The 24,521-nt window shown below is 43.3% G+C and overlaps 1 protein-coding gene across 2 annotated transcripts in view; it reads left to right on the top strand.

Moving 5' to 3' along the window:
- GXYLT2 (glucoside xylosyltransferase 2) overlaps positions 1–21,825 on the top strand; it is a gene marked incomplete at its 3' end in the record, with an annotated part of 111,529 nt that extends 89,704 nt beyond the window's left edge. For both annotated transcript variants that reach the window (XM_027775541.1, XM_027775542.1), the window contains 3 exon segments: positions 9,731–9,982; positions 11,686–11,809; positions 21,653–21,825. In XM_027775541.1, the coding sequence (XP_027631342.1) occupies positions 9,731–9,982; positions 11,686–11,809; positions 21,653–21,825 (549 nt within the window).
- Positions 21,826–24,521: the final 2,696 nt, after the last annotated feature.

Raw genomic sequence — 24,521 nt, 5'->3', positions numbered from 1 at the left:
GTGGGAGACGCCCGCCCCCCTAAACAAAAACCCCCCCAAAAAAAAAAAAAAAGAACAATGTATTTCTTATAGCTCTGGAAGCTGGGAAGTCCAAGGTCACGGTGCCAGCAGATGCAGGGTTGATGAGGATCCACTCCCAGTTCGTAGATGGTGCCTTCTTACTGTGTGCTCATATAGTGGGGTCTCTTTTACAAGGCCCTAAGCTTTTTCATGAAGTCTCTGCCCCTATGGCCTAATCACCTCCCAAAGCAACACCTCCTAACATCATTCCCTTAGTGGTTAGGATTTCCACATTCTCATTTTGAGGAAATGTAACATTTAGTCCATAAGAAAATGATTCCTTTGTTAAATGAGAGATTCATGGGACCAGCAGATGGTGTAATGGTTACATCACTGGACTTGCACGTAGTTTATTGTGGTTCGAGTCCTGGACCAGGTGGCTTAAAACCCATACATGTGTATGTATACCCAAAGTCCTGAAAGGAGAATGGAAGAGAAGGGATTGCAGCATGGCCGTCCCCCCCCCCCAGGGGGTGATTTCTCGCTTTCTGGCTCTCTGGTGAGTGCATGTTCCCTATAGCAAAAATCTCCCTTAAAAAAAATTTAAATTAAAAAAAGAATTTTAAAGAATGAGAAAGGCATAATTCAACTTCATGTTTTCTTTTTGAAACAGAGGACTTATACAAGGGGTGTTCAAAAAGCATAGCATTGGGAACCAGCAGTTAGCGTAATGGCTATGTCGTTGGACTCCCACGTAGTCGACCGCAGTTCGCGTCCCGGACCCAGTGGCTTAAAACTCACGCCGGGCGCGTGTGCATGCGTGCCCAAGATCCCGAGAGGAGAATGGAGGAGAAGGGACTGTGGCATGACCATCCCCCCTGGGGGGTGATTTCTCACTTTCTGTCTCTCTGTCTCTCTCTGTCTGTCTGGCGAGTGCACGCGCCCTATAGCAAAAAACCTCTCAAAAAAAAAAAAAGCATAGCATAGAAAAGGCATACTATGAGAAAACTATGCAGGGACTTCAAAATGTCTTTGTGCCAAAATAAACTTATACTTTAATTCTGTTTTTTCATGAACTTTTTTGAATACCCCCATGTGTTTGTTTCTACCTAAGTAAAGGCTTAAAATCATCTCCCAGGAAACCCTGGCCATAGACAGAGAATTAGATGCTCACTGGCTTCCTATCTGGTCCATTTAGCTCCCTACCCTCACTTACCTGACTTTGACATTGATAGAATGATTTACTGAATGTCTGACTTCTCTGAAGCAAGAGAAGCTTTGGGTCCTATTGAAGGTAAAAGACCACCAGTGACAGCAGACAGGGTTGCAGAGCTGGACAAAGGGTGTACATCCCACAGGGCCTTTGATGGACTGTGATATACGGGTAACTCTGAAACGTGCATTGAAAAGTCTTGTAGGGGCTTCAGGGTGAAAGTGGCATGGTCTGATGTAGGTTTGTTTTGTCTGTGCTCTGACTTTTCATATTGAATAAGGATCTATCCATCAGGAAGGTGTAGCCTTCCCGAATGAACATGCACCCACTAACAGAACTTCCAGATCCATGAAGCAAAAACATTCCTAGACAGAGAAATAAATAGGTCCACAGTTGGAGACTTCAACTCTTCTCTTTTGTTTGTTTGTTTGTTTGTTTTTAAGAGATTTTTGCTATAGGGGGTGTGTACAGTCACTAAAGAGACAAACAGAAAGTGAGAAATCAACTCCAGAGGGGATGACCATGACCATGCCACAATCCCTTCTCCACCCTTCTCTCAGGATTCTGATAGACCCAAACAACACTCCTTTTGAAAATAAAACTGTGTGAAAATGAATAATGGTAGGACCAGCAAATGCCATAATGGTTATATTGCTGGACCCCCACATAATCAACCACAGTTCAAGTCCCGGACCCAGCTTAAAACTCAAGCCAGGCATATATACATGCATGCCCAAAATCTCAAGAGGAGAATGGAGGAGAAGGGATTTGCAGCATGGCCATAGTCCCTGGGGGAGAGGAAGGATGTGATTTCTCGCTTTCTATCTCTATGTCTTTCTCCCTCTCTCTCTCTCTCTCTCTCTCTCTCTCTGGTGCGTGCACACACCCTCTAGAAAAAACTCCTAATACCTCCTTAAAAAAAAAAAAAAAAAAAAAAAGGAATGGTTCCTCAGTCATCCCTGCTGTTATAAACAAACAGAAAACTAGTAAGGGTATACAAGACCTTAACACCACTGTAAGCTAAGCGACCTAATCTACAGCTATAGAATTTATAGAATATTCTACCCAATAACTGCAGAATAAACATTTTTCAATCTACAGGGAAGGGGGCTGCCCTGTAGCCTAATGGTTAAGGGAGCCAGATCCCACTTGCCTGACTGTGGTTCAAATCTCAGTCCTGAGGGCTTGAAAAAACATGCCAAATCCCAACAGGATGGAGAAATAGCGAAGAGATTGAGGCATGGCCACACCCCATTGAGGGGCTGCTTTCTCCTTCTCTTGCTCTCTCACTTTCTTTCTCTCTGCCCTCCCCACCACACCACACCACACCCCCCGAGTATGTGCTCTCTGGCAATCAAAAAATATATATATGTATAGGGAACATCTCCCAAACAGACCATATACTAAACCATAAAACAAGTATCAATAAATTGCAAAGAATTGTAATCGTGCAGAGGATGTTCCTTGACTACACAGGAATTAGATCAGATATGGATCACAAAAAGTTAATCTGGAAAATTACAGATATTTGGAAATTAAACGAGGCATTTATAACTAACCAATGGATCAAGAAGAAATCACACCAGAAACTAAAATCCCTCTGGTTGCTCTGTGAGGGATGGATGAGAGTGGGGTGGGGATGTGGACAGAGCAAGACCAGTAAACAGATCTTTACGAATTCTAGGGACACCATTATGGTGTCTTAGACACAGGGTGAGAAAGTGGGGAAAGAGAAAAAGATTTCGATATTTTGGAGGTTGAACCCATGGGACTTGCTGAGGATTAGATATGAGCGGGTGGGTAGGAGAGGAAGCAAGGATGACGTAAGGGTTTTGAGGTCAAATCATTGAACATTTCCCTGTTGTTCTGGAGATAAAGTTCAAAACTGTCATCCTAACTCCTGATTAGGACCTTGCCCATGTTGACAGCCTGATCTCTCTACACCCCTCACTCTCCCACTATCAACTCCAGTCCCACCAAGCAACTTTGCTCTTCATTATGTCTTAGCTTAATGCTGCTTCTTCTGGGAGGTCTTGCTTTCACTGCACACTGGCTTAGGGGCCCTTGCTGCGTATTCCTGGGCTACCCTTATTATCACCTGCACATCATTTTGCTTTGCCTCATCACTGTTTGCCCCATTAAAGCTTCTGAGAACAGGGCATATGGCTCATTTTTTCACTGTTATGTCTGTTACTATTAGAACAGAATAATGGTTATGTTGCTGGACTTCCACATAGTTGACCACAGTTCAAGTCCCAGACCCTGTGGCTTCACTGGGCGTGTGTATCCAAAATCCCAAGAGGAGACGGGAAGAGAAGGGATTGCAGCATGGCCATTTCCCCAGGGGGGTGATTTCTCACTGTCTGTCTCTCAATCTCTCTCTCTATCTCTCTCTGGCAAGTACACGTGCAAAAATCTCTCAAAAAGAAAAAAAAAAAAGCTAGTTACTGGTTGCCCATTAAAGGAACCTAGTCTCATAAGAGCTGGATAATAATAATATCACACAGCATCTACTGAGGATGTGCTGTGTGTGCCAAGGGCTTCACACCAGGGTCTCATTAAATTGTCATAGCAACAATATGAAATGAGTTGTCAGTCCCATTTATGGGATGGGAAACTAAGGCTTACAAAGCTTTAGCAGCATGTCCTGAATCATACACTTAGTGGTAGAAGCAGAATGTGGACACAGATAGCCAGATTTCAAACCCAAAACTTTTTTATATGGTCTTTTTTGTTTTTTTAATTTTGCTATAGGGTGCATGCACTTGCCAGAGAGAGGGGAGAGAAAGAGAGAAAGCAGCCCTTCTCCCCCACCCCCAGAGTGGAAAGTCATGCCACAGTCCCTTCTCCATGCTCCTCTCAGGATTCTGGGTACACACGCACATGCGCCTGGTAAGATTTTCAAGCCACTGGGTCCAAGACTTGAACCACACAGTTGGCCATGTGGGATCCAGCCACCTTAACCACCATGCCTGCACTGGCTGGCCCCAAACCCAAAACGTTTAACCACCAAGTTATGCTGTCAAAATCAGAGCAGAACTGGAGCAAATGAACTTAAAGATGAGCCTGTGAGCCCCTGGCAGGGTCACTGCATGTGGCTGGGCTACACAGCACATGTTGCGAAGCGACGTTGAGGGTTGGGCCGTGATGGAGCAGGGGCAAGAAGAGCCATTGATGGCAGCAGCAGGATCCGCACAAGTAGCTACTGTGTGCTGCCTCCCCCCACCGTGCTCTAAGAAAACAAAGGCCTCATTTCTAGTGCTAATTTCCACGGGGGAATTAGAATGACTAATTTTATATCCTTTTGGTAAATATTCCTCTTCCCATCATAATGTGGCCAGTGATGATCCTCTTCAAATTAATACCAGCAGTAATTGCTGCAGAATTAGCCTCCAGAGAGACAGTGTTACACGAAGTGTGATTTCTTTTTGTCTTTCATTTTTTCAGAGTTTAAAAGGCAATAAGTGAATTATGTTATTAGGCAGGACCAGATACTTTATTTCTTCTCTGCTTGACTCTGTCTACATAAAAGACTTTTTGTGGTCCTTGCATGTTTTGAAGTGCTGTGGCACTGATGCAAGTTAACTAATGCCACTTGACATTTTGAAAGGGAAAACACAGAGACTTCTTACAAAAGTGCTATTTATTGAGTAGTTACTACGCACCAGCCACTCTACTGAGCACTTGTGTGTTTCATTACTTTGTGACAGTCCAGGAGGGTGGTGTCGGTTTTTGTTTTTTTTTTTTTGAGAAGTTTTTGCTATAGGGCGTGTGTGCTCGCCAGAGAGACAGATAGACAGAAAGTGAGAAATCACCCCCTGGGGGGATGGCCACGCCGCAATCCCTTCTCCTCCATTCTCCTCTTGGGATCTTGGGCACGCATGCACACCTGCCCGGCATGAATTTAAGCCACCGGGTCCGGGACTCGAACCGCAGTCGACTACATGGGAGTCCAGCGACATAGCCATTACGCTAACTGCTGGTCCCTCCTCCATTCTTCTCTCGGGATCTTGGGCATGTGCACACACATGCCCGGCATGAGTTTAAGCCACAGGGTCCGGGACTCAAACCAAGGTAGGCTACATGGGAGTTCAGCGACATAGCCATTACGCTAACTGCTGGTCTCATGTCAGTTTTGACTTCCACTTTTTTTTCTTTAATTGCCAGAGGATGCATGCATGTACTTGCCAGAGGGTGAGAAAGAGAGAAAGTACTCTCTCTCAGCAGCGCGTAATCACACCACAATCCTTACCCTCCATTGCTCCTTTCAGTCGGGATTTTGGACACACATGCACATGCACCTAGCATGTTTTTCAAGCCACCTGGGTTTGGATTTGAACCACAGTCAGCGATGTGCGATCTAGCTTCTGATGTCTTGAGCTGAACCACTGTGCTACAGGACTGACCCTGCCCTTCTGCTTTTTACAGATGAGAAAGTGAGACCTACAAAGACTGCAATTGTCTAAAGTTATAAAACTTGAACTTGGGAATATTAAATCCTTAGTATTTTCTTCTCTCATCTCTCCAACCTGTACCCTTGGGGCTTCTTTTGTGTGTTTCTTTTGGAATGTGATCTGCATACCATAAAGAGCAAGTTTACCGAGTTTGATTAACAAGCTCACACTTGCATGACCACCATTGCCATCAGGAACTAGACTACATGACCACTTCCCCAAAAGCCCACCGTCAATGTATCCCTTCCCAAAACCATGATGAGTTTCTTTTTCATTTTAGGGAGGGTACCTGAAGAGGGAGAGAGCTGGTCTTCAGCAGCTGCAAACTCTAGTACCTTTCTTTTTCTTCTTTCTTTCTTTTTTAGAGATTTTTGCTATAGGGCACGTGTGCTCGCCAGAGAGACAGAAAGCAAGAAATCACCCCCAACAGACAATTCTCCTTTTCCATTCTCCTCTCAGGATTTTGAGCACACACACTGGCATGAAATTTAAGCCACAGGGTCCAGGCCTCAATTCATGGTCACCTACATGGGAGTCCAGCAATGTAATCATTACAGCATCTCCGGGGCCTACTCCAGTACCTTAAGAACCCCACAGGGAACACATGGCACAGATGAGATGGCAAGACCGTTGCTTTTCTGTTGCTCAGGTTTAAATCCTTGGAATTGTCCTTTTACATTTCTTGTTCTATCACATTCCACAGCCAACTCATCAGGAAACCCTGTTGGCTCTCTCTGAGTCCATATTTAGGATCTGACCACATTTTACTCCCTGTGTTACCAGCTGGGCTGAGTCCCCATCGCCTCTCACCTGAATTGTTCACATCGCATCGTCAGTGGTCTTTCTGCTTCTCCGATGCCCCTAACAGTCTGCTCTCCACCCAGCATCTGGAGCGAGTCTCTGATCTAAGTCAGATCGTGCCACTGCTCAGTTAGAAGCCTCCTAGTGGCTCGCATCTTGCTCAGAGTAAAAGCCAAACTTCCTACAAAGCTGACATTCTTATAACGTCAAAACCCTAAATGACCAGCACGCACCTTTACCTCACTATCCTCATCTCCAGCTCTCCTTCCCATAGCCGGCCGTGGTCAGCCACACCAGCTCCTTGCTGTTCTGGAAGTGTGTCTGACACGTGCCTGCCTTACCCACTCATGCTCACCTCCTTCTCAGTGAGCCCTTCCCCAGCCACTCACCTGGGACTCCTGATGTCCTTTCTTCTTTATTTTTCACCTGCTTCTATATAATCAGTCAATTTACCTGGATCATTAGCTAACTCTTCCCTAAAGGCAGAGATTTCCATCTGTCTTGGTCGCTGCTGGTCACACCAGGTATCTAGTAGACACTCCATAATGTGTACTCTATGAGAAGTCTTCAGAAACTTCATGAAAAATGAGTATCATAAAAAAAGCTATACATAGATTTCAAAGTTTACTTGCACCAAAATAAACTCCTACTTTTTTGTTCATTTTTTAAAACCTGCCAGAGTGCAGAGAGACAGAGAGAGAGTAAGAAAGCATCCCCCAAGGGAGATGGTCACACCACAGTTTCTTCTCTTCCATTTCTGCCTCCTTTCAGGACTTTGGGGGATGACGTTGCAATATGTCACTGGACTCCCACATGGCTGACAATGGTTCGAGTCTCAGACCCAATGGCCTAAAACTCACATCAGGCATGTGTGTGTGTGTGTGTGCCCAAGATCCTAGCAGGAGAAGGGATTGCAGGTGGCCATGCCCCCCGGGGAGGTGTTTTCTCACTTTCCCTCTCACCATCTCTGTCTCTCTCTCTCTCTGGCAAGTGCACATGCCCTGGGCAAAAACCTCTACTCCCCCCAAAAAAATGGATTCAGGGCATGCACACACTTGGAGCCAGCATGTTTTTCAAGCCATCTGGTACAGGACTAGAACCACAATTGGCCATGTGGGTATTAGCCACTTTAACCACCACACCACTGACTGGCCCTTGTACTAACTTTTTAAAACATGTCTGAGGGCTGGGCTGTGACCTGGGGGTTGAAGAAACTGAATCTCACATGACCAACTGAACATTTCAAGGCCCTAACCAGGCAACGTGAAGAACATGCTGGGCACATGTGTGTGTGTGCCTAAAATCCCGAAAAGAAAGAAATGGAGAAGTGACTGTGTGGTGTGACCATTCCCCATGCAGGGATGCTTTCTTACTTTCTCTCTCTGGCAAGCACATGCGCTCTCTGGTAAACATATATACACATATACATACATATATGAAAATAATATATCTGAACCAGATCTAGTTTGAGGCATAAGGATAAGCTTGAAAAGAGCCCCTATCAGAGCAACATGAACTCTGCTACAATTGAAGTAAGAACAAACATCAAATTTATTGTGCAACTTGACTAGAAGAATGGTAAAATCTTTGATGCATTATGAAAAGTTTATGGGAACAATGCCCCAAAGAAATCAACTGTTTTCAAATGGATAACTCTTTTATTTTCTTTTTTAATTTGCCAAAGATCAACAAATCACAGCCTGTGAGCCAAGAATGGCTTTTACATTTCAAAGGGTTGAAAAATCAAAAGAAGAGTATTTTGTGACATCTAGAAATTATATGAAATTCAAATTTCACTGTGTCCAAATCAAGTTGCATTGGATCACAGCCACTGTCATCCGTGTACGTGTTGCTGGTGGCTGCTGTCATGCTGCAACAGCAGAGTGGAGTTTGCAACAGAGCCTACAGTATTTACTATCTGGCCCTTTAGAGGAAAACGGTTGCCAACTGCTGAAACACCAACAGAGTATTTCTTTGGGGCATTGTCCCCATGAACTTTTCATAATGCATCAAAGATTTTACCATTCTTCCAGTTTGCCACTCAGCAAGAGAGTTGGTCAATGACTTGCTTTACCTAGTCCCAAGTTCAAGTCTTAGCTAAAAATATCACAGATCCATAACTATCAGCACTAGGAGAAGCTGATCCAGGGACAGAGAGTTTACTCCCAAAGCTTGGCGTGAGCTGGTGTCGAGATTGTCCACTTCAAATTCTCTAATGCCAAACTGGCTGTTCCCAAGAAAAATTAAGACGGAAAGACGGGCGGCCTTATTGGAGGCTGGAAGAAGGAAAGAGAACCCAGTGATTGGCTCATTTTTCATGCCTTTGAAAGTTCAACCTTTACCTGATATTGTCCAGGGTCCTGGAATAGGGCCAAAATAGATCAAGATTTATCTTCTTTTAAGTGTCCATTCTTTGATTGACACATCAGTCAAATAAAAAAAGAATAGGAATGGGATCTGAGAATGTTCCCTTTCTAGCACACAACATTAATCAATACATACAGGAGGCAGGACCAGCGGGTGGTGTGGTGGTTAAGGCTATGTACTCCCACGTGGCTGACCATGGTTTGAGTCCTGCTTTCTCACTTTCCTTCTCTCTCTCTCTCTCTCTCCCCCCTTCCCTCCTTGTCTCTCTCTGGTGAGCACATGTACTCTATAGCAAATTTAAAAATAACAGCAATGGGACAAGCAGATGGCATAATGGCTACGTTGCTGGACTCCCATGTAGTCAACCACTGTTCAAGTCTCGAACTGGTGGCTTAAACTCACACTGGGCACGTGTGCATGTGTGCCCAAGATGCTGAGAGGAGAATGGAGGAGAAGGGATTGCGGTGTGGCCATCCCCCCGGGGGGTGATTTCTCACTTTCTGTCTCTCTGTCTCTCTCTGTCTTGCTGGAGAGCGCACACGTTTTTTTTGGAGAGATTTTCACTGTAGGGCGCGTGCGCTCGCCAGACAGACAGAGAGAGACATAGAGACAGAAAGCGAGAAATCACCCCCCAGGGGGGATGGTCACGCCGCAATCCCTTCTCCTCCATTCTCCTCTCGGGATCTTGGGCACGCACGCACACGCGCCCGGCGTGAGTTTTAAGCCACCGGGTCCGGGACACGAACTGCGGTCGACTACGTGGGAGTCCAGCAACATAGCCATTACGCTAACTGCTGGTTCCCGAAGCATTATTTTTAATATTAGGCCACTTCCTTTGTTTCTGACCTCTATTGTCTTATTTTTCCCTCCCACTCCCACCCCAAACACACCAAAGGTGATTTTAAAGGATGTGGATTCGCTTCTCTATGTGGACACTGACGTTCTCTTTCTGAGACCTGTGGATGACATCTGGAAACTTCTGAGGCAGTTTAATTCCACCCAGCTTGCAGCCATGGCCCCAGAACACGAAATCCCGAAGATTGGCTGGTACAGCCGCTTTGCTCGGCACCCTTTCTACGGCACTGCTGGAGTTAATTCAGGAGTCATGTTAATGAACCTAACTCGTATAAGAAGTGCCCAGTTCAAGGTAAGGAAGTGTTTTAACATTCCTTGTTTAAAGAATGGGGGTTAGTCTTTCTAACATGACAGTCCTAGATGTCAATGTGCTAATTTTGGACAGGTAGCCTCTCAGTGAGGATGGAAGGGGCCAGAGAAAAGTTTTTGGAAACTTAGGATGTATTTGCTTATTCAGGAACAGCCCAGGTGGCTATGGATTTTAAAGTTTCAGCAGAGTTACCATTTAGAAATATAGTGTTGCAGAACCAGCAGTTGGCACAATGGCTATGTCACTGGACTCCCATGTAGTTGACTGCAGTTCGAGTCCTGGACCCGGTGGCTTAAACTCAGGCCGGGTGCATGTGCATGTGTACACAAGATCCCGAGAGGAGAATGGAGAAGAAGGGATTGTGGCATGGCCATTCCCCCTGGGGGGTGAGGGGTGATCTCTCGCTTTCTGTCTGTCTGTCAAGCGCACATGTCTGTAAAGCGCACATGCCCTATAGCAAAAAAAAAAAAAAAAAAAGAAAGAAAGAACGAAAGAAAGAAAAACCTCTCCAAAAAAAAAAAAAAACCAGAAAAGAAATATAGTGTTGCATTTGGGGATCCCACAAATGTTTAAACTCCATGCACATCCAAGACTTCAAAGACCATGCAAAATTTCTTGGGAATTGCCCTGCGGACATATTTACATAAGTGCACAGGGATATTTGTATAGGGTGTTCATGGTCTCATCTTCCATCCTAGCAGAACCTAAATGAATATCAGTAGAGAATGAGTCCAAAAAAAGTTATCTTCTTATTCAGAAAAATAAGTAATCTTCTAAATGAGATAATAAGATCTCTAACAAATAGTAAGTAAAAAACCACATACCACATTATGATACTGTAGAGTCTGATCACTTTTATACCTTAAAAATTCCCAGAAGAATGCCTAAAAACCTCTCATTGTTAATTGTGGGTGCTTCTGGGGGAAATGGGAATGGGATTTGGAGGAGAATGGAAGAAAAACATTTTTATTTTTAAATGTTAAATTTTTACATGCTGTTTGAATATTTTAGTCTGTGAATGTGTTGCTTTTACTTTAAAAGTAAATAATTATTTTTAAGACAAGGAATGGTGTTTTCCTTAAAATATCTTAATTCTACAATCTATAATTTGTTCCCTCACTTTTCTTTTTTTTTTTTTTTTTGAGAGAGGTTTTTGTGATAGGGCACGTGCGCTCACCAGGCAGACACAGAGAGGGAGAGAGACAGCGAGAAATCGCCCTCCAGGGGGAATGACCATGCCGCAGTCCCTTCTCCTCCATTCTCCTCTCAGGATCTTGGGCACGCACACGTGCCTGGCGTGAGTTTTAAGCCACCAGGTCCGGGACGCGAACCACAGTCGACTACATGGGAGTCCAGTGACATAGCCATTATGTTAACTGCTGGTCCCTTCCCTCACTTCATAGACAAGAGAAAAGCATAAGAAAGAGGTTCAACTTAAGGCATGATCTTCTGAGTAGAAAACACAGCTCTAGCTACCACTTCCTGGTCCATCCAGTATCCATCTGCAAAACCTACCATCTCTGGCCCTAACTTTGCTTTGTCCTATGCCCTCAGGAGAGCAGTACCCCTCCTTTACTTGCTTTATTCCTCTGAAGAAAAAAAACCCAGAACCTTCCATACAGTCTCTCAGTGGGTGAGATGCATTTGCTTTTCTTCAGTTGTCCTGATGGTTTTCTCTTTTCCAGAACAGCTTGATTCCAACAGGCCTGGCTTGGGAGGACATGCTGTACCCTCTGTACCAGCAGTACAAGAATGCCATCACATGGGGAGACCAGGATTTATTAAATATTATTTTTTATTTCAATCCAGGTGGGTTCTCCTTCCAGCATGCCATTTGTGTAGGAGTACGCCCACCTCGCCCTGCAGAGCACATTCCAGGCCTGGGTTGCTATTGACTGGGCCTGTATTGTGCACAGAGGAGCCTGTGTTCCCCTGTGAAGTTCGCCCTTTCATCCGCCCCCTGCTATCTGGCAGAGGCGGGCCCTTGTGCTATGGACACAAAAGGCCAAACGTGGAAACCTCCAACACTGGACTCCATGTCTTAGAGGGATCATTTAGACTTTGCCACACCATTTTTCTAAGAAGTACAGTCAGCCTTGATGTAAGGCACAAAACTGAATGAAAATATTATAATTTAAGCACAAGACCCTCCATAGCATGAGTAATTGCTAGATTAAAAGGAATTGATTCTCAGGATCTGTAGAGTTAAATGACTGTTAGAGTTGAGTGACTTGTTCAGCCTAGAATGAGGATTCAGATCTACAAATCCCTTTTTTCTTTTGATCTGGGGTAAAAGAAATTCATATATTGTTAAGTCAGTGATTTGGTAGGAACAGGAAAGAAGGGAAATGAAAACTCCTGGTCGGTTTTTTTCTTAATTGCCAGAAGACGCACGTGCTCACCAAAGATGAGGTGTGGACGTAGAACGCACCTCCACAGGGGGTCACTGTCACATCACAATCCATTTTCCTCTGTTTCTCCATCCTGTCGGGATTTGGGGCACACACATACATGTGCCTGATGTGTTTTTCAAGCTGCTAAGTCCAGGACTTGGATCGTGGTCAGCCTACAGGATCTGGCTCCCTTAACAATAGTCTATGAGGCTGGGCCCAGCCTGTTTTAAATTTTCTAGAAGGCATATGTACTTAATGGAGAGGAAAAGAAAGAGAGAGAAAGTGAGAAAGCACCCCTAAAGGGCAACAGTCACATCACATCCTGTCTCCTCTATTTCTCCTTTCAGGACTTTGGGGCCACATATCCTAGGTCTGAAACTGGAACTGCACAGTTGGTACATGAGATCCAGCTGCACTGACCACCAAGCCGTGGGCTGGCCCTGGCCTGTGTTTTTATATTAACACCTAAAGCTAATAAAATTGTCATTTTCTCTTTTTTTCTTTGCTAAAATAAAAATTATTTAATATCATTTAAATCAAATCTATGTTTTCTCCTTGAAAAAGATCTTTGAGGGGGAAAAGCAGTTGGCCATGTGGGATCTGGCTCCCTAAACCACTAGGCCACAGGCTGGCCCTGGATACTTTTTTAATAAGTAGATCTGTATCTCATAGAAACCAAGGGCAAGGGGTCCAGCAGGTGGTGTGGTGGTTGAGGCACTGACTCCCACATGTCCAGCTGTGGTTCAAGTCCTGGACATGGTAGATTGCTTTCTCACTTTCCTTCTTTCTCTCTCTCTGTGGCCAAGTTAAGAAATAGTAATAATAACTGTAATTAAATAAATACTTTTTTTAAAAAAAGAGAAATTGAGACTAGCAGTTGGCGAAATGGCTGTGTCACTGGACTCTCATATAGTTGACTGTGGTTTGAGTCCCGGACCCAGTGGCTTAAACTTACGCTGGGCGCATGTGCATGTGTGTCCAAGATCCCAAGAGGAAGGAGGAGAAGGGATTGTGGCCTGGCCATCCCCCTGGAGGGTGATTTCTTGCTTTCTGTCTCTCTGTCTCTCTGTGTGTTTCTGGTGAATGCACGTGCCTTATAGCTAAAATATTAAATTTAATGTAAAAAGAGAAATCAGGAGTAGGAAGGTAAGCAGGCTCAGTGCAAGATGTGCTGTAGGAGAGGGAAAACAACGAGCAGCTAGGTCAGAGTTACTTTCTCCCATCGAAGCCACTTATTCTTCTCTTTGAAGATTCTCATTCACTACGCTCAGGCCTCAAAGAACATTACCAAGATTTTGGATGCAACCACATAGGAAGACTAATTCATCCCAATTCTGAGTCTTCAGGGGAGAAATCAAATGGTTCCGGCATGGATCAGCGAGGCCTGCAACATGGGGCTGTGAAATAATGGCCATCATTTGTCATTTACTAGGTGACAGGTGCTATTGTAAGCATTATTTTACCTAATCCTCACGACAACCCTGAGATATAATCCCCAGGTGTCAGATGAAGATGTCAAGGGGAAGATTTAAATTATTTGCAACACAGCTAATAAATGTCTGCACAGGAGTACAAACCCAGACACTCCAACTCTAGCCAAGATGGACAAGAGGGGAATTCACAAAAGATCCAGGGGTCCTAGAGAGCTGGGCAGACAGCCCAATGAGTACCTTTCTCTACATTATTTCTTTCCTTTAAAAAAAAAAAAAAAAGCTTATGTACTTCAAGAGAGAGAGAAACACCCTCAGCAGATTCTCATCCGGTAAGCCCCCCTCAGTCTTCCTAGCCGGCCAGGAGACCATGGGCACGGTGTGAGCACCTGGTGTGTCCAGGTTCAGCTCAGGACCTAGCCCTGTCTTCCATATGGCACAGCATCACAGAGCACTGGCTACCTCTGGGCCCCCGCAGCTGGGCCCCTGTCCTTGAATGCATTTTCCTCTCTATCATGTGGCTAAAACGATCTACTGCAAACCTCTCTGTATTCCCAAACTGAGGAATTCAAAAGAGTCTCACAGTTGCCACCCCAGCAATCCTCTTAGCCTGTCGCAGATTATTTGAGGACGTGATCGGTGAGTAAATACTCGAAGGTAGTCGTAAGCAGCTTTCGGTTACCCATGAGCCCCTTGTCCTTAATTGGGGCTGAAACCAGCCAAGTTTAATTGCTTCTGCACTCCCCATCTTAGCCCCGTTACATAAAAGGATATGGTAAAGTAATAATGAGGTTATTCTAAACCCTGCCTCTGAGCAGCATCAAACAGATACCCACATTTGATGGTGTGGCTGACATTTGGTCTTCATTTCACACTTTCCTTGTGTACAATATTAAACATGAGATCTTTCTACTGAAACCTAGCAATATCCACCATATTGGAAAGCTTCTCCTCATTTATACTGATTTTAAGCATCTTCTATAATCTAGCACAAACTACATTTGAAAAAAAGATTTGTAACCTTTGTCCCTAAAAAAGAGAAGGAGACAATACTGGCCATGACACTGCAGATAAGCATGTTTATTATATGGTTCTTTGGGTTGCCATGGGTGAAGCAAGGCTCATAAAACCTGTAGCACGTGTCTGGAATGCTATTCTTATCATAGCTCCCTGTAGCCAGTAACACATTTTAAAAAGTGTTTAAAAGTCTTCAGCTTTAAAATGCTTTAAAACTTGCTGTAATAAGATGGTATGTGGTTGTGTAATTGTAGTGCTGGGTAATAGACTAACTCAAAAAGATACAACAGAACCCCTGGGGGAAATGCAGGTGGCCCCTCATATGGGACATTTCACGGCAGGTGACCCAAGGCAGCTTCTTCAAGGGGTGGAAGACAAAACAGATGTGGATCTGGACAGGTGGGTTTGAATCAGAGCAGATTTCTGTAGAAGGCATAAATCTGACAAAAGCTGAAAGAGAACTCTGCTTAGAAAGATGCATTTGGATGAATGCGCATAGGTTTCAGGGTCCAAGTGGTGATGTATGTTAATGCAACTAGGGCACATGGGAAAAATCCTGTGTTCACTTCCCAGGACCTCCAGGAACATGTTAGGCACGGATATGTATGCCCTTCATCTGAGCCGGTTGAGACTAGGGGTAGATCGTAGTGTGGGACCCTGTTTTCTCTCTCTTTTGCGCTCTCTCTCTCTCTCTCTCTCTCTCTGGAAATAAATTACTAAACTTTAAAAGTTCCTGTTTTCACAAAACACACTTTCTTTTGGACGAGATAGACTCCCAAAGAATAATAAGTAATTCAAAATCATAAATTGTGACAAATGTTATGAAGGAAACAGACGAAGGTTTGCAGAAGAGACTAACCAGACTGATGACAAGGAGTAGGAGGGGATGTGCTGTGCAAGCATGGAGGGCAGCCTAGGGTGTGATACCACATGCCCAGGGCCAGGGCTCTTCACCTTGTCTCTATAATCCCTCAGGACCCATTCAATAGCCCCCGCTTGATAGCCCCCGCTTTGCCTGCCTGGACGATGTAGAGGGCGCGCTCCTCATCCATGGCCACATTCGGGGAGCAGAGGCCACTCTGCATGCCCAAGCCGCTGCCTCCAGTTTTGGCATCAGAAACTAGATCCAAAATAGAGCTTCCAGTAACCCTCCAGGAGCAGCAAGTGACCAAGTGAGGTACCCTTGGGACCCTTTGTCGTCTGTTGCTCTCTCCCAGCAACTGGGAATCATGGCTCTTTCTCAGGGTACTGCACTTCTCCCAGAGAGGAGCCTGAGGAGAAGGACAAACGAGCTGGCATAAATTCTTGAAGTCTTAAAGCCATGTCCAAGATCCCGGAAACACTGAGTCAGAAGTCATTTTAAGTTTGAGGTGTGTGCTGGAGCGTTCAGGGACCAGGGTGACTGAAGCTGTGCTCTAAACCCCACCTTTTAGACCCCAATACACTGAGATAGGGTCATTGAAATCCTCAATACTTATTGAACCTCCTGCCTTAAAGAAGACACTCCTTTTTATAAATCTGAACTCAAAATTTTTCTGTGGATACCATGTTGCAAAACACAGTAGAGGAGAGATTTAGTCACAGAATGACCAGAAACCTCTGCAGAGGCACAAGAAATATGAAAAACCAAGAAAATATTTATCCTCTAAGGGAAAAGAACAATCCCTCATCATCCATAGACAGTGCAGTGGAACTCTTGGAAATCTCCAATAGAGAATGCAGAATATTCACAGTGACAAAATTAAACAAGATGCAAGAGATGAGAGACAATGACCTCCAGAAGATGTAGGAGAAAAGAGACAATGAGTTCCAGGAGATGAGGATCTGAAAGAGGAAATACACACCATAAAAAAGAATCAAATGGAGCTGTTATAAATGAAACCTGCAGGGACGAGTAGCTAGCATAATGGCGATGCCACTGGACACTCTTGTAGTCGACCACGGTTCAAGTCCCAGACCCAGTTGCTTAAACTCATGCTGGGCGCGTGTCCATGCATGCTCAAGATCCCAAGAGGAGAATGGAGAAGAAGGGATTGTTGCTTGGCCATCCCCCCGGGAGGTGATTTCTCGCTTTCTGTCTCTCTGTCTCTCTCTGTCTGTCTGTCTGTCTGGCGAGCACACGTACACTATAGCAAAAACCTCTCCCCCAAAAAAAAGAAAAAAAAAAAAAAAGAAATGAAGGCTGCAGTACAGCAAATCAAAATCTCCCTCAAAAGTATTAAAAGCAGATTAGTCCATGTAGGAGATCAAATCTCAGATGTTGAAGACAAAACCTCTGACCTAGAAAAAGTCACCAAAATAACTGAGAAAATAACCAAAAAAAAAAAGACAGAATACTAGATACCAAACATCCAGGTAATTGGTATCCCAAAAGGTGAAGAAACTAGTAAGGGCGTTGATAATCTATTCCATGAAATCCTGGAAGAAAACTCCAAATCTAGAGAGACAGTCAAACATCCAGACCCAAGAAATACAAAGGACCCCACATAGAATCAACCCAAGAAGATCTTCAAGGCACATCATAGCCAGATTGACCAAAACCACAATGGCAAGAGAGAACCGTCAGGTTACTTATAAAGGTTATCCCATCAGGCTAACATCAGACCTCTTATCAGAAACAATGTGAACAAGGAAAGAATGGGAAAATATATTCAAAGTGTTAAGGGAAAAACAGTTTCAACCAAGAATACTATGCCCAGCAAGATTATCCTTCATATGGGAAGAAAAAAGAAAAACGTTCTCAGATTAACAAAACCTGAAAGAATTTACCAACACCAGACCAGCTATTCAAGAAGTTCTGAAAGGAGTGCTTTACCAGGAAAACTGAAGACACTTACAGAAATAAGAAAACAAAAAGCAACCTAGAAAATGACCAACTTAATGCTAGGGACAAGAAATATCATTAATAACATTGAATGTTAACTTCCAGGATTTAAACAGAAAGATCAGACCATGATAACACTGCAGAAGAGAGATTAATTACGTAAGACTGAACTGGTGAAAATAATTTTACAATTGTTGAATAAAACATTACTGATTTTTTTACTATGCTTTGTTTTCCCAATTTAAGGATTTTTTTTTTTTGAGCTGTTGATAGGTTCAGTAATTTGTTAGAATGTTTTGTCTTGTTTGTTTCATTAAATCAAAGCAAGCTTTTCTCCCTTCCTGACTCCTCTGGAATTGGAAAATATTTGGGAGTATTCTTATTTGTGGCAGAATGGTTATTTGCATAAGTTGAATAGTACCTGCTGCCTTGAATCAGATATTTTAAGTACTCATTATTGCACAGGGCTTTGACTGGAATGTCATATCTGAAGATTAAACCAGAAAACTATGGAACTAAGGTAGATCTCAAGAAAGCCAATAGAAGCTCTTGGAAAGATAGCCTAGTACCATAAATAGTTTTGCCTGGCAGAGAGGATTACAAAAGTCATATGAAATAATTTGTACCATAAAATAACTGGGACTTTTCCAGCCCAGCTTATAATCAGTAGAGATTGCAAAAGAGCAGTCGCAACCAGAGGATTACCTTGAGGAAGACTTTGAAGGAAGAAAAAGAGACTGATCTTTGCTAGCAGAATACTAGGTAAGCAGGGCTGAACTGAGAAAGTTTATGTGTGAATTGCAACAGTTTGGGTAGTTGACATGTAAATATTTTCTCAAAAATATTTAAAAACATACTGTCTCTGTTGTTATAGAATCACAAACAAAATTATAACAAATATTTCAATTATCTTTAAAATTCAGTTTTTTGAAATTTTGAAAGTTGTTTAACTGTCAAGAACTATGGAGTATAAGCAAAAACTTTCTGATATGTAGAGTAAATGTTTGTGGGAAAATGTAAAAAATAAATAAATCAATGGAACGTAAATAAATAAGAGACTAGCCAGGCTGCTGAGATAGAAGACCTTCCTTAGATTGTGTGACCAAAAAAGTCTTCTAAGAACCAGTTGCCCTTTTCTGGAAAAAGAAAGAAGAATGCTGGGAAAACTCAGTTCTAGGATGGGACATTAAAAAAAATAAAATAAAAAATAAACGCTTCCTAGTACAATCTTCATTCTCTTGATACTGAGCAGCAAGCAAGTAGCAAAACTATCTTGCCAGGAAGTTCAAATAAACTAGTCCCTAGTGTTGGAGACCTCAAGAGTATGAAATAATCTGGGGACCAGCAGGTGGCGTGGTGGTTAAGGTGCTGGACACTCCCACATGGCCAACCACAGTTCGAGTCCCAGACCTGGCGGCTTACTTTCTCTCTCTCTCTCTCGTTTTGTCTCTCTCTGGTCAAATTAAAATAAGTAAAGTTAAATAAAAATAATTCTTTAAAAAAAGAAAAAGAGTATGAAATAATCTGAAATGTAAGGAGCTATCAAGTTATATGATACTATGAAAGCAGTTGGGAGGCTCTGGTAATGTAGACTCCTAGGGCCAGCAGATGGCATAGCAGTTATATCGCTGGACTCCCACATAATTGATCGCAGTTCAAGTCCCAGACTCGGTGAATTGAAACTCATACCAGGTGCATGTACATGCATGCCCAAGATCCTGGACAGAGAATAGAGAAGAGATTGTGATGTGGGTGATTTTTCACTTTTCCTCTCTCTTTCTCTGGCAAGCACATGCACCCTAAGGCAAAAGCCTCTATAAAAACAAATGTAGACTCCTGAAGGCATTACTAAAGGATTTCAGACTCATAATCAGATAATGAGCTGCTTTATCCATTTAAAATTGAGAAGGACCACCCGTAGCCTTGTGCTTAAAGCAGCTGGATCCCACGTGGCTGACTGCACGGTTTGAGTGCCAAACCCAGTGGCTTGAAAAACACAACCAGGCACGTGCATGTGTGCCCCAGATCCTGAAAGAAGAGAGAAATGGAGGAGAAAGAATTGTGGTATGGTCATCTCCTATTGATTGTGCTTTCTCACTTTCTTTCTCTCTCTGTCTCTCTGGTCCCGAAACTGCTAGTACCCAAGTCGAGCCACAGAGTCAGCTGTGTGGGTTCTAGCTTCCTGACCACCAAGCCACCTGCTGGCCCATTTCTGGTTTTAAAAAAAGTTTGTTTATTTACTCTGTGAGTTAGAGAGACAGAGAGAAACCTCAACAGGGTCTCAACACCACAGTCTACCCCCAGCTTCATCCAGCCCCAGATCCTGGGCACACATATGCCCAGTGCTGGTTTATCCTGGCAGCAGTGTTGAAAAGCTGAAATTGATTCATCCCCACCCTACAGCTCCCACTTCCTGTCCTCGTACTACTTTACCTCTGGTTTTAAGAGCAACCCCATCTCTTTCCAAAGGAGCAAACTAGGTTTGGTTAGCTGGTTGTGATTTTTCTTTGCTTCACAAACTACAACAAAAGTTGATTATTTGCAATCCAATGTAGGTTTCTATTTCTTGACAAAATGGTCAAAGCAATGTATTTATATGATGACTTTCCCCCATTTGGTTTCTCCCTTTGAAGAGTTTACCCAGCCTGTGTGAACCTAATGTGGCTTATCTTCTATATTTTTTAAAAGAATTATTTATTTAATTTTATGTATTTATCTTAATTTGTTGTAGGCTATGTGTGCTCACCAGAGAGAGGCAGAGAGAGAGAAGCATGGTAAGAAAGCAAGCCTCCAAGGTTCAAGGCTCGAACCATGGTCAGCCATGTTGGAGTCCAGCACCTTAACCACCATGCCGCCTGCTGGCCCTGGCTTATCTTTTCTAAAACACACTCTGATTTCCAAGCCTTTTACCATCATTGGGCCATTTCCTCCTCCTCAGTGCTCTTCTAGTCCTCTGAGTGTCAAAATCCATCCTTACTAAAAGTCTGAATGTTAATGAAACTACTAAAACTTCCTTTCATCTCACCCCCCAGAAATGAACTCCCCTTTCTGTGAACCCTAATAAACACATTCATTTTGACCACACTATGTACTGTCTTCTTTACAACAGGGTAAATTCCCCAGGGCAGGGGTAGCACTTCATCATCCAGTGACATCAGTGCCATAACCTGATGAATGAATGTTTATTTCAATTACATGCACCATATAGTTTTTGTCACTCGTTCTGGAAAATTCTGAAAGAAGGAGATATGAAAGTAAGAACTGGGGCTGGCAGGTTGTGTGGTGATTAAAGCAGCTGAATTCCCACATGGCTGACCACATTTTGAGTGCCAGACCTGGAGATTTGATTTCTCACTTTCCCTCTCCCTCTCTGTCTCTCTCTGGTCAGCTTTGAAAAATAAAATAAGATAACATAATGACAATAAGTAAAATTAATTGTTTTTTAAAAAAGAAAATAACTAAATTCTGTCTGGAATCCAATTTTACATTTAAGGTCGAGCGCTAGGGTTCTTTGCCCATCTATCTTCTGGAGACCTCTAAAACCTTGAACTTGTAAGCAAATTTTCTTTGTATGTCTTTATGTGTACCTTAGCTTTATTTCCTCTCAGTTAGTCCATGTGCCTCAAAATGCCTGGATTTCATCCCTCTTTGTGACTGAATAATATTCCATTGTATAGCTATGCCACATTTTCTTTGTCTATTCATCACTTGTTGGGCAGTTAGATTAATTCATTTCTTGACTACTGTGAATAGTGCTGCAGTAAACCCGGGAGTGTATCTGTCTTTTCATCATACTGATCCAATGTGCCCCTTCTTGACCTCAGAATTTTGACAAGTGTGAAATTTGGTCTGTGAGTCACAGTTATGCTTCTGTACATTGAAATCGTGAGGTGTAAAGTTTATGTAAATACCAGTTAATTGTCAGACATGCAGAGGAGAGCTGGCTCTGACGGTGGACACATGTCTGTCTTTCTCTTGTCACCACCAGAGTATCTCTATGTGTTTCCCTGCCAGTGGAACTACCGTCCCGACCACTGCATGTACGGAAGCAACTGCAAAGAGGCTGAGCGTGAAGGTGTGTCTGTTCTGCATGGGAACCGAGGTGTCTACCATGACGACAAGCAGCCAACTTTCAGAGCACTCTATGAAGCAATACGGGATGTAAGTATGCTCTTGTCACCCTCAGCAGACAGCAGCTTGAGCAGTCCAGGCACTGTTTGTCACCTGTCCCCTGAAGGCCAAGTATTCCTGAAGCGTTGAACTATACCAGTTTTCTCCACCTGTGGACACTCTAGCACTGTATCCTCATGTTTCCTAATACTGTGCCATAGCTACTCTTAGTATTTCCACATAAGTCACTCATTGTATTTTACTTAAATAAATTTACTGTTGGAAGACATTTCATGACAGAAAGAGAACTCCTATGCCTTCTGCCATAGTAGAGTGTGACAGGTGAAAGTAAAAATATTACAATACAAATAAAATGATACTTTTGTTGCTATAGGGTGCATGTGTGCTCCCCAGAGAGAGATGGAGTTGAGGGATGATCACACCACAATCTCTTTTCATTTCTCCTCTGGTATTTTGGGCTTGTATATACACACACCCGGCATGTTTTTCAAGCCACTGGGTCTGGGACTTGAACCATGTAGTTAGCCATGTGAGTTCTGGCTGCCCTAACTACCATGCCCCACCAGCTGGCTGGAAGTGATACTATTTAGTTCAGTGAAATATGCTGCCTGGTTACCAACTTCAATCTGTTAAGTGATCAAGTATCAGGGTGGTTGGTTAGGACAAGGAGCAGAACTTCACGTGGCAGTCAAGCCTTTGTTTCCTGAACTACAGCAGCACAAGTAAGAGAAAAAAAGAGGCACCTGCTCCCACCGTTCCACTTTTTTCCTCGCCAGAGGGAACTAGGTGAGGGTCAAGTACAGGCAGCACAGGTAGAGGGACTCTCACCACCAAGGAGCCTGAACAATATGTTCCTGTATCTTTATGGAACCATGGGCCAGGGGAGAAGTGGGTATGGAGAAAGGGGTAGGACTGGAAAGGTGCTGAGTCACAGTACAGAAAAGAAATGCTTCCACCAATGGCTCTGATAAGGAGGCCTCCAAATGGCGGTGGCTAGACTAGGAATGCAGGTGTGCATAGGAACTCGGCTGGCCTAAGTCCTTGCCTGCACCTCCTAGAGAACTGTAGTGCACTGGCTGTTGACCAGATCGAGTGCAAAAAGAGCAGCATCCCCTGAAGACCTGCCTGGTAAGCTTTGAACTTGCCTGTTGTTGGGTCTCAAAGATCACACAGAGCATTTTGGCCCTCAGCCCAACTCCTCACAACCTGAGCCCTTTCTTACTTCTTTGAAGAGACTGATGAGCAAGTATTAAAGTCATAGGTGAACTATCTTTTTGCAATAAGTGGGAAGATTGAAAGACTAGTTCTTGTTTTCAGGCCAGACCAAGCCCCGGTGGTTAAGGCAGCTGGATTCCACATGGCCAACTCTGCAGTTTGAGTCTGGAACCAGGTGATTTGAGAAACACCCCAGGCACTTAGGTGTGCATGCCCAGCATCCCGACAAGAGGGAAAAATGAGAAGGGATTGCAGCATGCCCATGCCCCTTGGGGGGAGTACTTTCTCCTCTCCCTCTCTCTCTTTTTCTCCCTCTCTGTCTCTCTCCTGTGAGTACATACTCCATTTAGCAGTATATATATAGTGTTCCTTCTCTCTCTCTCTCTCTCCTTCTCTCTTTCTGTGTGTGTGTGTGTCTCTGATGAATGCCTGTACCCCCTGGAAATTTTTTTTTTAATCCTCAAAAATCTAATACAAGGGAAATTCATTGTAGAAAAATGAAATTAAAGTCCAAGTTTAAGCCTAGCCTTTGTGGTATAGACTGTAATGTGCCAGCTTATGGAGCTGGAGGCTACACAGTAACTGTAGTTCAACTCTTGAGACTCATGAGCCTCAAAACTCATGTGTGGGCTGAAGGACTAGAAAAAGGGGATCATGGTATGACCAAACTCTGTGGAGGTTGCTTTTCTTGTTTCTCCCTCTTTCATGAGCATGTATACTATGATAAATAAAAAAAAAATTAAAGTATGTATTTATTTTGGTGCAAAACATTTTGAAATATAAGCATAGTATTCAAAGTAACTATTTTCCATGAACTTTCTGAAGGCACTCCCTTCTGTATTAAGTGGAAAAAGAACCACCACCAATATTTAGTATCTAACTTATTTTTTAAAATATATTTACTTCTTCTGTAAGAGAAATGGGAAGGGGCATCCCATGCCACGATCCACCGCAGTCTCAGCCAGTCCAGATCATGCGTATGTGCACACACTCATCATGTGTAGGCAGGCCTCGGGAGGACCTTCTAAAGTGAGCCTAGTTGTGTTACCACTGCATCACTTTCTGACCCCTGGTATCTGAATTATGAATCTAAAATGTATTGCCAGTAAATTTCACTAGTAATTGCTAAACACTGGACTTCTTGAGGTTACCATAAACATAAGCTGAAATTTCTTTGTTACAATCACTTTGGGGCCAGCAGGTGGTATAGTGGTTAAGGCACTGCACTCCCACATAGCTGACCATGATTTGAGTCCTAGACCTCGCGGCTTGCTTTCTCTCTCTCTCTCTGGTGAGCTCATGTGCTCTGTAGCAAAATATAAAATAAAAATAATAAATAAAATTAAATAATTCTTTTTAAAAAGAATTTTAAAAAAGATTGCTTCAAAGGCGAAAAAATATGAAGAATTCAGTGTTTTATTATAGATTTCAAGTGGGTGTCTGTTAGAGTCTTGCTTCTACTCAGTATGTACATGATATATTACTGTCCTGTTTTTTTTTTTTTTTTTTTT

This window comes from Tupaia chinensis, unplaced genomic scaffold (genome assembly GCF_000334495.1).
Source record: "Tupaia chinensis unplaced genomic scaffold, TupChi_1.0 Scaffold000570_1, whole genome shotgun sequence".
Taxonomy (NCBI): Eukaryota; Metazoa; Chordata; class Mammalia; order Scandentia; family Tupaiidae; genus Tupaia; species Tupaia belangeri.
This window is presented reverse-complemented; position numbering and strand designations above follow the sequence as displayed.